Here is a 12839-nt window from a genome sequence, read left to right as displayed (position 1 = left end):
AAGAAATGAGGTTTCCACCTGATCCACTGAGAGATTTGTCTATTTTTATTCCCCTCCCCAAGCTGGTGGTCCAAGACCACATGGAAGAGCTAGATACCCCTTGCCTGATGGGGAGCAACATTTGGGTGTAATTTACACTCCAGGGCACCTTGCAGTTCATGTTGAGAGCAGGAATTTCCCTGCAGGGAGTGACCATTTGGGCTGTTTCTGTTTGGCTGTAGTCCTGCGTCCTCTGCTTCCTTCCCTTTCTCCCTGAGAGCTGTATCAATAAATCCATAGTCCAGGCATCTTGTCTATGCCTGTGCATCCCAGAACCAGATTCAGGGCAGGTAATGATTGAGGCAGTAAATATTGCTAAGCTTAATAATGTTAATCAAGAATAAATAAACCAGCTCGGGAGAAGGCGTGTATAAAATAAAAAGAGCAGCATAAGATGGAATCCTGAGGGCGCACCGTTTACAACTGTTAAAAAAAAAGAAGCAGCAGGTGGCAAGTGGAGTGTTGCTGGGCTCCCATGAAGACTTAATACCTAACCTAATGGCAGCTTCAGCCTCGCCCCAAAGTCAAATGTTAAACTGATCAGTGTGGAGTGTCCTGGTCAGCACTGATGAGACCATCTGAGTAAGAGTCCCCTGCCCTTCTCTAAGGGGACATGGCTTTGCCCCAAATACTTTCTTCTGCTTATGAATGTGTCCCACCATCTTTCTGTCTCCCAAAAACCTCCTGGTTTGCCCAGTCCCTGGCAGAGTCTTATTAATGTGAAGCCTGAGGGATTCTTGGGAGCCCGGACATGCATGCCAGCAGTGGGCTCTACTATCTGCCAGATAAGGACATAACCTTCTTAGTGTGAAAGAAGTTTAATAAGATAGTGTGCATAGAGAGAGAAGAAACGATAATAATTTCCCAGTAAAACACCCAGTTACCCATTTGCTTGTGGGTTGATGCCCAGCCAAACAGGGTTGGCCCAAAGTACAGCTGCAGAGGCCCAAAAGCTTGACACAACTTTAAGTCACCTTCTGGTGGGGACCCATAGGAAAAGGGCTGAAGGGGCCAGGCAATTCTAGAAGGAAAAGTGCAAAATCAAAGTACAAGCCAAGATAAAGGCTGCCATTGTCAGCCTCCCCCTGGGGCTCTCACCCTTGTATTTCTTCCATGTCCCCCCAAGTCCCTGGTGAAGGTCTAAGGCTGAGACAAGCAAGACTTTCTTGATGCTTCTCTGCTCCACATGCCTCCTCCAGCTTTTTCAAGGCTCCTGTAGCTTCACCTCAGGACTCAGGTCCACCCTTCCTTAGGTGGGGCAGGGAACCTGGAACCTCCCCTTTTCATGGAGATGACTCTCAGTAACAATTCCTCTCTGTAACAGTATGTGGGATGCTGCCCAATTCATGAATCATTTATTAAAGCCAATTAGACCTCTAAATGTGTTGGGATGGATTTTATTTTTTAACACCCACAAGGTAAAGAAGAAAGAGTCCAGGAAGGAGAGTGAAGAAAAGGGACAGAAATGATGCGGGGCTGAGTGGATGCTGTGAATAGACTGTCAGCAAGGAAACCAGCAGAGAAAATGTCAGGGCAAGGGTCTGAAATGACACACAGAAGTTGAGTTACTTAGGACTGAAAAGATTCCTTTATATGGCGTGACAAAGAGATTTCAGTACAGTCTGGTGAAAATTGGGCATTTTTAATGTTATTTTGAAGACAAAGACATGATAACATATATTCATTTTTTTTAAAGGCACATCTGAGCACCTTTTCTAGCACAAGCTTTGTGCTGGTGCTGGCCTACGGACCGAGGCAGGAAGCACCCCATAGTCTAATTGAAGTCCCCTATGATGGGTGTTCAGCAGTAGTAAGTCAAAGTCATTACCTGTGAGAGAGGAAGTCAGGACATCTGCTAATCCATTTTCTTTACCTTATTGGTGACGCCACAATCTCTGTGTATGGTTGTTTCAATTTATACAACCTGCTTAATACAATTTCCTGTGGAAATTCTCTTAGCAGAGTGTTAGGTAGGCATTCGTGTTTGCAGAGGACCAACTATGCTAACCAATGTACTTGAAAGCAATGGGAAAAGAGTTCTTTTTTCATGGTGTGGCTGTTGCTTATTTTCCTATTTCTTTATACTTATTTTTGATCATTAGGAAAACATCCTTTCTGTGCATGATGGAACAAAGCCACCCCTTTATTTTATTAGCTTTAGTTTGATGAATACTTTGTTTCTTCATCATCGGCAAATCCATTTTGTACTAATGGATGATTATCCACTTGCTAATAGATAGTATTTGCATGTGATTCTGTGTGGTCAGTTTATTGTACACTGAGAGAACGATCTAGAAAATGCGCAATTACTTCCCATTTTCTCCTTGCCTCTAAATGTGCAGTGAAATGGGCTACAGGCTAACGATGCTGACAGATCTGCTTGCTACTGAGTTTGCACGCACTTTTTTATTGGGTTTTGTCTTCCCACTTTGCAGCAAGGCAAAACAATGCTTGTTTCTGTTTACTTAAGTGTTACAAATCCCTAGTGGTACTATAGTAAAGTCTTGCAATTTTTTTTTTTTTAATTGCAAGTGACTGAGCAAAAAAACTGCATTTCTGTCATTGGTACCTATGTTGTATTTGTATGTGGTGATATTTCCCAAGTCGTCTCTACTGTTTGTTAGAGGGTGACATCACAAAAGAGACATAGAGCAAGTTTTAAGGCTGGGCCTGGTTCTAGTGAATTTATTGGTTTGAAATTTAGCAGAATAACTAGCAGTTCTTATTTAGCAGTTATTATTATGTAAGCATTTATTCTGCTGACACCTCTTTGCTTACAACTACTTTGCAAATCGCTCTCACCCCTTTCTGCTCCCGAAGTCTGTAGTTCTACCCTTGTTCTTTGTCACTGTTTTCCCATATATATATATATATATATTAAAGATTTATTTATTTATTCATACAAGCACTGGGTACAGTCAGAAGCGCGGGAGGGTGAGAGAATTCACCAGAGTCAGAGTGGAGAACAGAGCAGGCAGAAGGACCGAAGTACACTGCTGAGGGGAGCAGCGGGCATAGCAGGAGAGGTCTGCGTGCCATGTGGGCATCTCGCCAGTGGCTGGGGATCGAACCAGCGCTGCAGAGGCTGCGAGCAGCTTCGCAATCCAGCGCTCAACTGCTGCGCTACCAGGGGAGGCCCTGTGTTTCCTATATTAAAGGGTAAAATGTGAAAGAGAATAAAATGGGGAATTCTGTATTCTCCTTAACAAGGTCGAAAGTTAGTAATTAAAAGCAATATGTTGATATGATTTTTTCTGTCATTAAGTTGAATACCAAATATGCTGCCATTTAGGATTTGTCTTCCATCTTCCATTTCACATTTTCATTTTAAAGCCACACCCCCCAAAAAAAAAATAAAGCCACATTCCCCATTTCCTGACATTGACTTGTGTCTTCACAATGAGGTCTTGCTATATGAAACTCCTGACATATGTCTTTTATTGCAGTGTAAAATTTAATAAGGCCAGTGTGTCTAAAATATTGAAATTCCTTCATTCATTAATATATATGGGAAGAAATTTAGTGCTAGATCCTTTCCCCTTGATGTCAATTATAACCTTTTTTTTAATAACCATTTCTCTGCATAAACACTTTTAATCATGGGTTGGTGTTGACCAATTCGACTGAAAATGGTCACTTTTACAGTAAGATGTGTTATACCTGTGTTAACTAAACTACCCACTGTAATAAGAAAAGTGGGATTAGAAACTAAACTGCAGATAATTTGCTCATGCAATGAAAATCATCGAGCACCTACCTATTATTCCCAGGCACTATTTTAGTTAATGGAAATAGAGCCATGAACAAAAAGGACAGTAATTCATGCCCTTGGGGAACTTTTATTCTAGTTGGGAAGAATATGCAATTAACAAGGAAAAAAAGAAAATTTATAGGATGCTAGAATCTAATAGATATTAAGGGCAAAATAACACAGGAATGGGCATAGAATGTGCATCTGAGAGGGATGCAATCATTAGCAGAGAGGCCACAGATTGTCCCCTACTCAGAAGAGATTTGACAACAAATGGGAAGGAGGTGAAGATATGACATACGAGGTGTTTTGCCACCATCCTGGGCCAGGGAGGTTCATCATCGGTTGTAACAGTTTAAAAGAGAATTTTGGCGGCCTTGGTGTCCTCGTCACAGGCTTTAATGGTAAGCAGGGAAACCAGCCAGCACAGAGACAGCAACTTGAGCTCCCGCCCTCAGGGTGACGCCACTCTTTGGCACAGGTGTGCACACTTGCACATGCGCACACACCCATGCTCCAGGTGTGCACAATCAGGCATGCATGCCCTGCGCCCACTCGCCTTTTGTGTTAATACGATCAAGGCCACAGGTGATAGCCACAGAGGCTAGTGGCATAAAAAGCCTGATTAACTCATTTATCCTGCATTGGGTACAAGTAAAGATGAACCTGCCTGCAGGAGGGAACAACAAATGTGAACTTCTTCATCAGAGCATGCCAGTAATGTTCCTGAACACCAGGGTCGCTGGAGTGGGGTGAGACTGAGGTCAGATGGCTGAAGGAGGCGGGGCTGGGCCAGATCTTCCAGGGCCTTGGAGGCCAGTTGTGGAACTTTGGGTTCTTGTGCAGTTTGCAGGGTTTGAGCAAAGGCATGATCTGTTCTTACTGAGATTTTAAGGGGACCATTCTGGATGTTGTGCTGACTCAAGTGAAGTGGGGACTAGTAAAGAAACTGGAGACTAGTAAGGAAGCAGGAGATGCTAATCCAAATGAAAGTTCTGTGTAACTTCACAAGCACTGTCCTAAGGCGGTCAGAACTTCAGAGAGACATATCAACGCTTGTTTAGGTAAGAGAACTATTTTAATTGGTCCAAGATGATGAACAAGAAATATTGTCAATATCGATTAAGTCAACGGTTTCCTTAAAAAGTGTGTGCGTTTATTGTCTAGTAACATATCAGTGTTAAAACTCAGTTAGGTTTTCTTTATTGTAGCAACCTATTATCATAACCATTTACAATTATTGGTAGTTTAAATAACTGAATTAAATACTGTGATTATGAGACCTTAGTATGACTATTTTAAAAAGTTTCCCAGAACTGAAAAAAAAAATTGTTTTTATTTATCGGTTTAATTTTACTTTTATGTATTGGTTTAATTTTATTTTCGTTTCATGTTTAGATTCAAGGAAGAATATTAAATCATTGCATTATAACTTGGAACCAAATTGCTACATATTTAAGATATATAGTAAAAAGCTTAGCCTAAACAAAAGGTTTTTTTTTTTAACTTTATAGCCCAATTAATAATATTTAACACCTGGTTCCTTTCCTGTATCGTTTTTGGTATCTTTTTGATGTCACTACCATTTTATACAATGTTATGTTTGCTCTTTATGGCTGGGTTCAAAATACATTCTTAAATCAATTTTGTTATAATAAGCATTGTGTAAGAGAATTCAACTGAGTAAACTTTCAGGCTCTTGTTGACTTTGCTCAATAATTCACGAAGAGTGCAGCCCACCTAGCGAGTAGAAAGGAGCTCCCTGTACGTGTCCCAATGAAAGCTTTTTCTGGCAGGAAGGGGCAGGGTGAGGAAAAGGAATTGGTGGCAAGGTCACCTTACTTTAAGGGTAACAAGGGTGTGTCAGGCAGATCACCTCAGTAGTGCTGAAGCTGTAACTCTGGACTGATTGGTTGAAGATTATATTCCTGGGAGAGGCTGAACTGCAGTCAGATGACATGTTAAGGGGAGATTGCCTGACATGGGGCTTAGCACAAGTGACTCCATTTGGAGTCAGTTGCCTCTGTCCCTCTCTCTCTCTCTCTCTAGTAGGTATTAAAAACTGACCATTTTGGAATTTTGAGCACTTCAGTAATTGTTCAGTTATTGGCAAAACAGTATTCCCCAGATCAGGCAGGAGGGGAAACAGGATTAGGCAATTTGCTAATAAACAGCAGCCTCTGGGAACCAGCAACAGCTTAAATCTTAGCGCCCCCTCATCTCCAACTTACCTTTTATATTCTAGCAGTAAAATTTCTGAGTCTTGGAGGTAACACTAATGACAAATAAATTCGCAATAGAATTCCCAGTTTTTAATGGTCTCCTCATGTACAGAAAAAGGCAGTCATTTGGAAAAGCCCTTGAGTAGCCCTTTTACGTTTGGTCTGCCTCTCCATTAGCGATTGCAGTTTGCAGAACACTGCCCTGGAAGGCGGGCCCAGGGGTGGGTGGCTTAAGCCTTCAGCCATCTGTGCACTTACTGTTACTGCAACACAGAATTATGTTCTCGCCTTCACCGTCAACAATGACAGGTATGTTAACGAGGAAGACGCATCTGGAAAGGCTGATTTTTCAAAGAGCCATTTGGGGACGCATGCACGCATGTGCCACCCGGGCCAAACCTCTGCGCTCCCCCGCGAAGCGCACGCGACCTCTCCCTTCTCTGGTTCCTTTTGCAAAGCGAAACGGGCTGGACGTGCTCATGTGATGCGAGTGATGTCAGCCCCCCCTCCCCAGGTCGCGTGACCGACACCCAACCTTGCCAGCACCCCGCCCCCGCCTCCGGGGCGTGCGCTCTCGCGAGAAGCCTCTTACTATCAGAACTCGGGGAGCTGCTCGGCCGGGGAGGTGTGGCCGGGCGCGGAGTTTTTGCTTTCATTCTGTTCACACAGGCCTGTGGGGGTGGCCAGCATCTGGGCGACCCCCGAAGGGGCCGCGGGGGAAGGTGGGGCGCGATCCCCGGGGAGTCAAAGCAGAAGTGAAACGTGGCCAGCCCGGCGCGCGCGGTGTACCGGGGCTGCATTGGAGGCGCCTGGGCAGGCGGCTTCGGCTGGGGGGGGGGGGGGCCCGACGGTCGCGGGGAGGCTGGGACCTCTCGGTGGAAGCAGGCGGCTGCCCACATCCGGCCCCGCTGTGTCAACAGGAGCGGCGCCCAGATGAAGTGGTGGCGCTCCCGGCTCCCTGCTGGGGCGCCGGGGCGCACGAGCCTGCCCAGAGCGGCCCCGGGGCGCGGTGCCTGCGACGGGGCTGGGGGGGTCCCCACGACCCCAAGCGGCCGCCCACCTCCCCGCCAGCCCCAGCTGCATCGGGCCCGGGCGCGCGCAGGAGCCTCCCCGCGGGTGTCGGCGGCGGGTGACTGTGCCATCTCGCCCCCCTCACCTCCAGCCTCTCGGCTCGGCCCCCGCACATCCTCCCCCACCCACCTGGGCTGTCCCGCCGGCGGGCGCGCGCCCCAGCCCGGCCGGCGCTAGAGGGAGGTGTGGGGCCGGCGGGGAGGGGGCTCCGCGCGCGCGGGGGCGGAGGCGCGGGCCCGGGGACGGCCGCCGAGGCTGCGCCGGAGCCGGGCGCTCGCGCTCTGCCTCTCCCACTCCCTCGCCGCGCAGTCTCGAGCGGGGCGGGCTCCCGGGCAGCGCCAGGCCCCCGAGGTGCCCGCGGGAGGGAGGCCGGCCAGGGCCAGGGCGCGCACCCCCTCGGCTGAGCCCCGGCGCGCCCCGCGCCTGCTGACAGCTGCGGCCGGCCCGGGCGGTGCGCTCGGGGCTGCGCGGCCTCCGCCCCCTCCTGGCCTCCCCACCCTCGGCGCGGCCCCTCCTGCCCCGGTGCGGAGCCGCGTTTCGCAACTGTTCGCCGCGCGCCCGTGCCCAGCTGTTTTCTATTTCCCGGCCCCTCTCCGCGCACTTTAACCCCTGCCCGGGGGAGAGGGGCTGGCCCGGGGCGGGGGAGCGGCCGGAGCAGCAGGAGGAAGCGAGGCCCGGAGGAAGAGGATCGCGTCGCCCCACCTCGAGGAGGAGACCCCGCGCCACCCCAGCGGGTCCCCTGGCGCCCCGCCCCTGCGCGCGCTGCTCCTCCCGGGCGAGCTACTTTCGGACGAGGAAAGTGAGGGCGGCCCCGGGTGACAGCGCCGCGGGCCAGTCCCGGGAAGCCGTGCGCCTGCTCGCCTCTCGCCCGCCGCGCGCCCGGCCAGGGGCACAGCCCGCAGCCAGGATGGCCTCGACCACCACCTGCACCAGGTTCACGGACGAGTACCAGCTCTTCGAGGAGCTCGGAAAGTAAGCGCCCGAGCCCGGCATCGCGCGGCCCCTTTCCAGCAGAGGGCGGGTCGCCCGTGCCCCCGGCCCCCCGGCTTTGCGCGCGGGGCAGGCGAGCGGGAGGGGAGCGGGGGGCCCCCCCTGGAGCAGCTCCGGGGAAGGTGCCTTGAGCGAGGGGAGGGGACAGAGGAGGGCGAGCCCCCACCCCAGCCGTGGCTCCTGCCCGGGAGCCTCAGCCCACCTCTCCGGCTGCTCCACCCTCTTGCACTGGCGACTCGGTGGATTTACGAGCCCTGCAGTTGGAGCTGTCATCCTGCTCAGGGTGCGAGCGCGCGCGCGTGTGTCTCTGTGTGTGTGTGCGTGTGTGTGTGTGTGTGTGTGTGTGTGGAGAGGAAAGAAGGGCCCATGTAAAACGCAACATAGATCCTGTTTTCTGTAAATAGAGGTGCCTCCCGCTTAGGCGGCGTGCTGGGCGCACGACCCACGTACCGAGGAGAACTTACTGCCACAGACGGTGCCATATTTATTGATGCCGAAAGTTCAACTTGGCGTAGAGTCTATTTCGCATCCAGTAGTTGTTCTGTCCCGGAAAAGGCCCCCCCCCAAAGGAGACAGCCCCCCACCCCACCCCCAGACCCACACCTACTATGTTCTTTGCACCATCTTCTGCGCGTATCCGCCTTCCTGGGGTTTTCGTGCACCTTTGCGTTCTCTGGGAGGATTGATTTATGCAGGCGGCGGAAAAGCCCTCTGGAGATCTGGGGGGACCTTCCCCAGGGGAGCCTAGCGTCCAATAAACGATCCCCTGCACTTACTGGCATCAGTACTTGCAGATATTATGGGGCACTAGGGGAGCTACCGAGGACCTGTTCTTAGGGACCCACGGGTCAAACCAAAACCCAATCTCTCCAGCGCTAGTTCTGCTACTTATGAAAGGGGGTGCGTTTATGTGATGATATGGATTTGAGCAGGTGAATGACGGGCCCTGTAATTATCTCTTACATATAATGAAGGTTATGCCTTTCTATATGTATGTACTGTCTGCTGTTAAATATGGAGCCTCTGTAGGAAGAGCTGCTTAATTCAAATCTCTCCCCTCCCCCAGCTTAAAACTGGGCACAGAGAAATCACCATATCGGGATTTGTAAAACCACACAAATGTTCCCAGCATTTGTATTTTAATGAAAACAATCGCCATATTTACTGACTTGGAGCCACATTAAACCCCCCCCCCCCCCACCAGCACCACCACCACCAAAATAAATAGCCAGCTGATTCTGCTGCTTCTCAGTTCTGCTCTTTGCAGGGTTTTCTCAGCATTTGGTGCTGTGCGAGTGTAAATTGTAAAATGTTTGCAAATTTAATGTACAGAGGAAAGCTACCGTCATTGGCCTTCCCTTTCATTTTGTTGGTGACTACTGTGTGCTCCCAGTTAGAGGAAATTTACTTTTATTCTTCACCATTAAAGGAAGTCTGAGTTAGAAGGAAGAATTGCTCCCTTTCTGGATGGTCCCTGTAGTGCACTGGTAATTCACAGTTCACTGAAAGCAATAAAAATGCCTAGGTGGTTGTATTTTTTTTTTTTTTTAGTAGACTATCAGAGCTGATTAAATTGATGACCTGCTAATTATTGGTTTTCAGGGGGGCATTCTCAGTGGTAAGAAGATGTATGAAAATCCCTACTGGACAAGAATATGCTGCCAAAATTATCAACACCAAAAAGCTTTCCGCTAGGGGTGGGTATTTTCAACTGCCTATGTCTTACTTTTGTACTTGTCCTGTTGATTGTTGGTTCTGTTGTATGTAAATAGATCATTTACTTATCATTGTGGACTTCGCTATCATGTTGCATATTGAGATTAGTTCCTTCCTGAACAGCCTCTTGGTGTACAGTTGAAAAGTTATATGAACAGATGTAGCTATCATTTATTCACTTGTGGTTCAAGGTCTAGCCTATGAGCAGCAGCAGCAGCAAAGGTAAGTATTTTTTAAAGCAAATCACTGGCACTAAGTGTAGTTTGCTTTTGGCTCTACTGTGAAATAACTTGCAGAAAAACCCTGGAATAGAAAAAGAGCAGTCTCACAACTGTCATGACTCCCTTTTTGCTTTTGAGAGGAAATATAGGTCACGGCTCAGTCAAATCCTGCATTTCAGTTGTAGTTACACTTGAAGTTAATTCATCGAGGTATATTTAACAGTAATGGCTTTGGGAAAAAAAAAATAGGATTGCTGTTTTCTAGGAAGTTCTGGTGGATTCTGCTCTTTCCGGGTATAGTTCAGATCTTTTCCTCGGTCTGTCCCATTAAGACTTCTTGCAGACCCGTGTAATGTGTTCTACACATGTTTTATAGCTACAGAGATAATTCATACCCATAAAATAGCCGTTGACAAAGGCAAAAAGCTTGGAGGGACCTCACTGTATTCTTTTTAGTTTGTTGAACTCATGCAAAAGTACTTCTGAAATGCTGGGCATTCCAGTTATTGTCAGCACGTGTCTAAGGTATTTCCATGGGAATTTATGGTTCGACGAAATAAAAATTAAGTTCAAATGAACAACTTGACATAGTGTAAGCCCATCTCAGTGACCTGGTTTATTTTAAGTAATGAGAAAAATTCCATGAGGGTGACTTCCCATTCAGTTTCTCTTCTAAAAAGTGCTGTTACTTGGAAGCCTTATGTTTGGTAGCTACCGTGATTTTTTTTTTTTTTTCCGTCTATGTGCTGCAAATTCTACTTTTAACAAGAACTTTACTGAGGTTGGCATGTCCGTATATTCATTTGCCTGGAATTTTGTTGTGATTTCTTCCTCCCATTTTAGCATGATTGTGAGGAAGACCTGTGTGCTCAAGTAACCAGCACCGATTAATGCTGGGGGAAATACTCAATGCTCGGCAGCCCTTTATGCTGACTGTTCCCCTTCCCCTCTCTCTGCTCCACCGGAAGGTTGTAAACAGTGAAACGGGGTTGATAAACCGAAAATGACATTTTGCTAAAGAAAAGAAAAATGAAGAACCGCTTGTAGTCACATTCTCTCTGTGCTCGAGTTCCTCCTGGGTGCTGGCTACTGGAGGCACGGGTTGAGATATCAGTCATTTTGGAGGTGTTGCCCAGGCCTCCCCATTGTTTTATATTTTCTCTCAAAACATAGTCTTGTGCTTTAGTTCCCTCCCTAATGCACACTCCTTACGTCAGAATAGCAAATGCACTTGTGTCTGCTCACATACCTGTTATTTTATGCTCCTCTGCCCCCAGTCTGTGGGAGATAAGTTATTTCTCACCTCATGGACTCATCCCTGTTACTGTGCCTCTGTTTTCCAGCACAGTTTACCCCAAGAGCCCCCTTCAGGAGTGCCTTCCAGATTTAATGATACCAAGTACTGTATTCCAGTTACATTCAGGGAAAGTGATTAGGGTGAAGGGTTAGAATCGTGATTCTTTGGCAAGGTTCTAAACCTGTTTTATGTTTACCTGCTAGAGTGTGAGGTGTGGTGGAAAGGGAGGCACTGAAACTAGCACCTAGCTCCGAGATCTTGGAGTGTAGTATTTTCCCTGCACCTCAGTTTATTACCCCTGTAAAATGGGATAATGATATAAACCCTTTACGAAGCCTTTGGACAAGATGAAGCACTAGGAGGAAAGTGCCTGTTACATACTGTGTATTCATTTACTATTAAGTGTCATTATCTCATTGGGTTTTTGTAAAAATCAAATGAGATTACCTAGACGAGAGACCTTAAACATTGTAAATCCAGAGACAGCAACCTTGCTTTAATGGAGAACTGCATTGGAAACTTGACTTCACTATTTAGTGTGTAAAGTTGGTTCAGTCACTTCAATTTCCTTGACCTCAGTTTCTTTGCTAATAAACTAGGGTTCTTTGCTAATAATAAACAGGGGTAATTTTCAGGATTCTGTGACTTTATGAGAGTCACTTCTTTAATTGCAACATGCTGTATAAATTTTACCTACTACTGCTCACTTGTAAATGTTCTGAAATAAATTGAGCATTCTGAAGGAAACTTACATTGTTCTACCTGTGACAGCTAGTTATAGAATATTTGTACTTTTGAATATATATATATTAAAGATTTATTTGTTTATTTATTTATACAAGCACTGGGTACAGTCAGAAGTGCAGGGGGGTGAGAGAATTCACCAGAGCCAGAGCAGAGAGCAGAACAGACAGACTGAAGTACACTGCTGAGGGGAACAGCCGGCACAGCAGGAGAGGTCTGCGCGCCATGTGGGACCCTCCTCCGGTGGCCGGGGAGCAGCCGGGGATTGAACCAGTGCTGCAGAGGCTGCGGGCAGCTTCACAACCCGGCGCTCAATCGCTGCACCACCGGGGAGGCCCTGAATATGTATTTTTTAACCTATAGCCATGTTAAATTACAAGCCCTGAGAGTAAAAACAGTGTGCTATCATTTTTCAATGTGACATTCCAAACACTGGGGGCTCTGGAGGAGATCAAAACAAACTGAATGTCATGAAATGTGGCTCTTAAGTGAGTTGTAAAATAGTTTCTTATTTTATTCCTAAGAACAAGCAAACATTGGAGTAAAGAAGAGTCTATAAAGATGAACATGAAGAACATATGCTTTAAAATAATCATCCTTTACAGGCACCATAATAATCCTGAAAACTACTTTAGCAGAAACAAGTAAAAATGATACACTTAAGGAACTTTAACAACAAATGAAAAATGCACACTTATTTCCCCCTCCTGCCAAAGTATTATTTTTTTTTTCTTTTTGTGGCATGTGGAACATGTAGTATTTTGTACAAATTTCTGGATTATTTGAAA

At 47.1% G+C, this 12839-nt stretch overlaps 1 protein-coding gene across 19 annotated transcripts in view; it reads left to right on the top strand.

The window, feature by feature from the left end:
- Positions 1–7990: 7990 nt before the first annotated feature.
- Positions 7991–12839, top strand: part of CAMK2D (calcium/calmodulin dependent protein kinase II delta) — a gene marked incomplete at both ends in the record, with an annotated part of 257338 nt that continues 252489 nt past the window's right edge. For all 19 annotated transcript variants that reach the window (XM_084251889.1, XM_084251885.1, XM_084251883.1 and 16 more), the window contains 2 exons: positions 7991–8055; positions 9676–9770. In XM_084251889.1, coding sequence (XP_084108015.1) covers positions 7991–8055; positions 9676–9770 — 160 coding nt within the window. The remainder of the gene's footprint in view (positions 8056–9675; positions 9771–12839) is intronic.

Source organism: Talpa europaea, assembly GCF_964194135.1.
Source record: "Talpa europaea genome assembly, chromosome: 13".
Lineage (NCBI taxonomy): Eukaryota > Metazoa > Chordata > Mammalia > Eulipotyphla > Talpidae > Talpa > Talpa europaea.
This window is presented reverse-complemented; position numbering and strand designations above follow the sequence as displayed.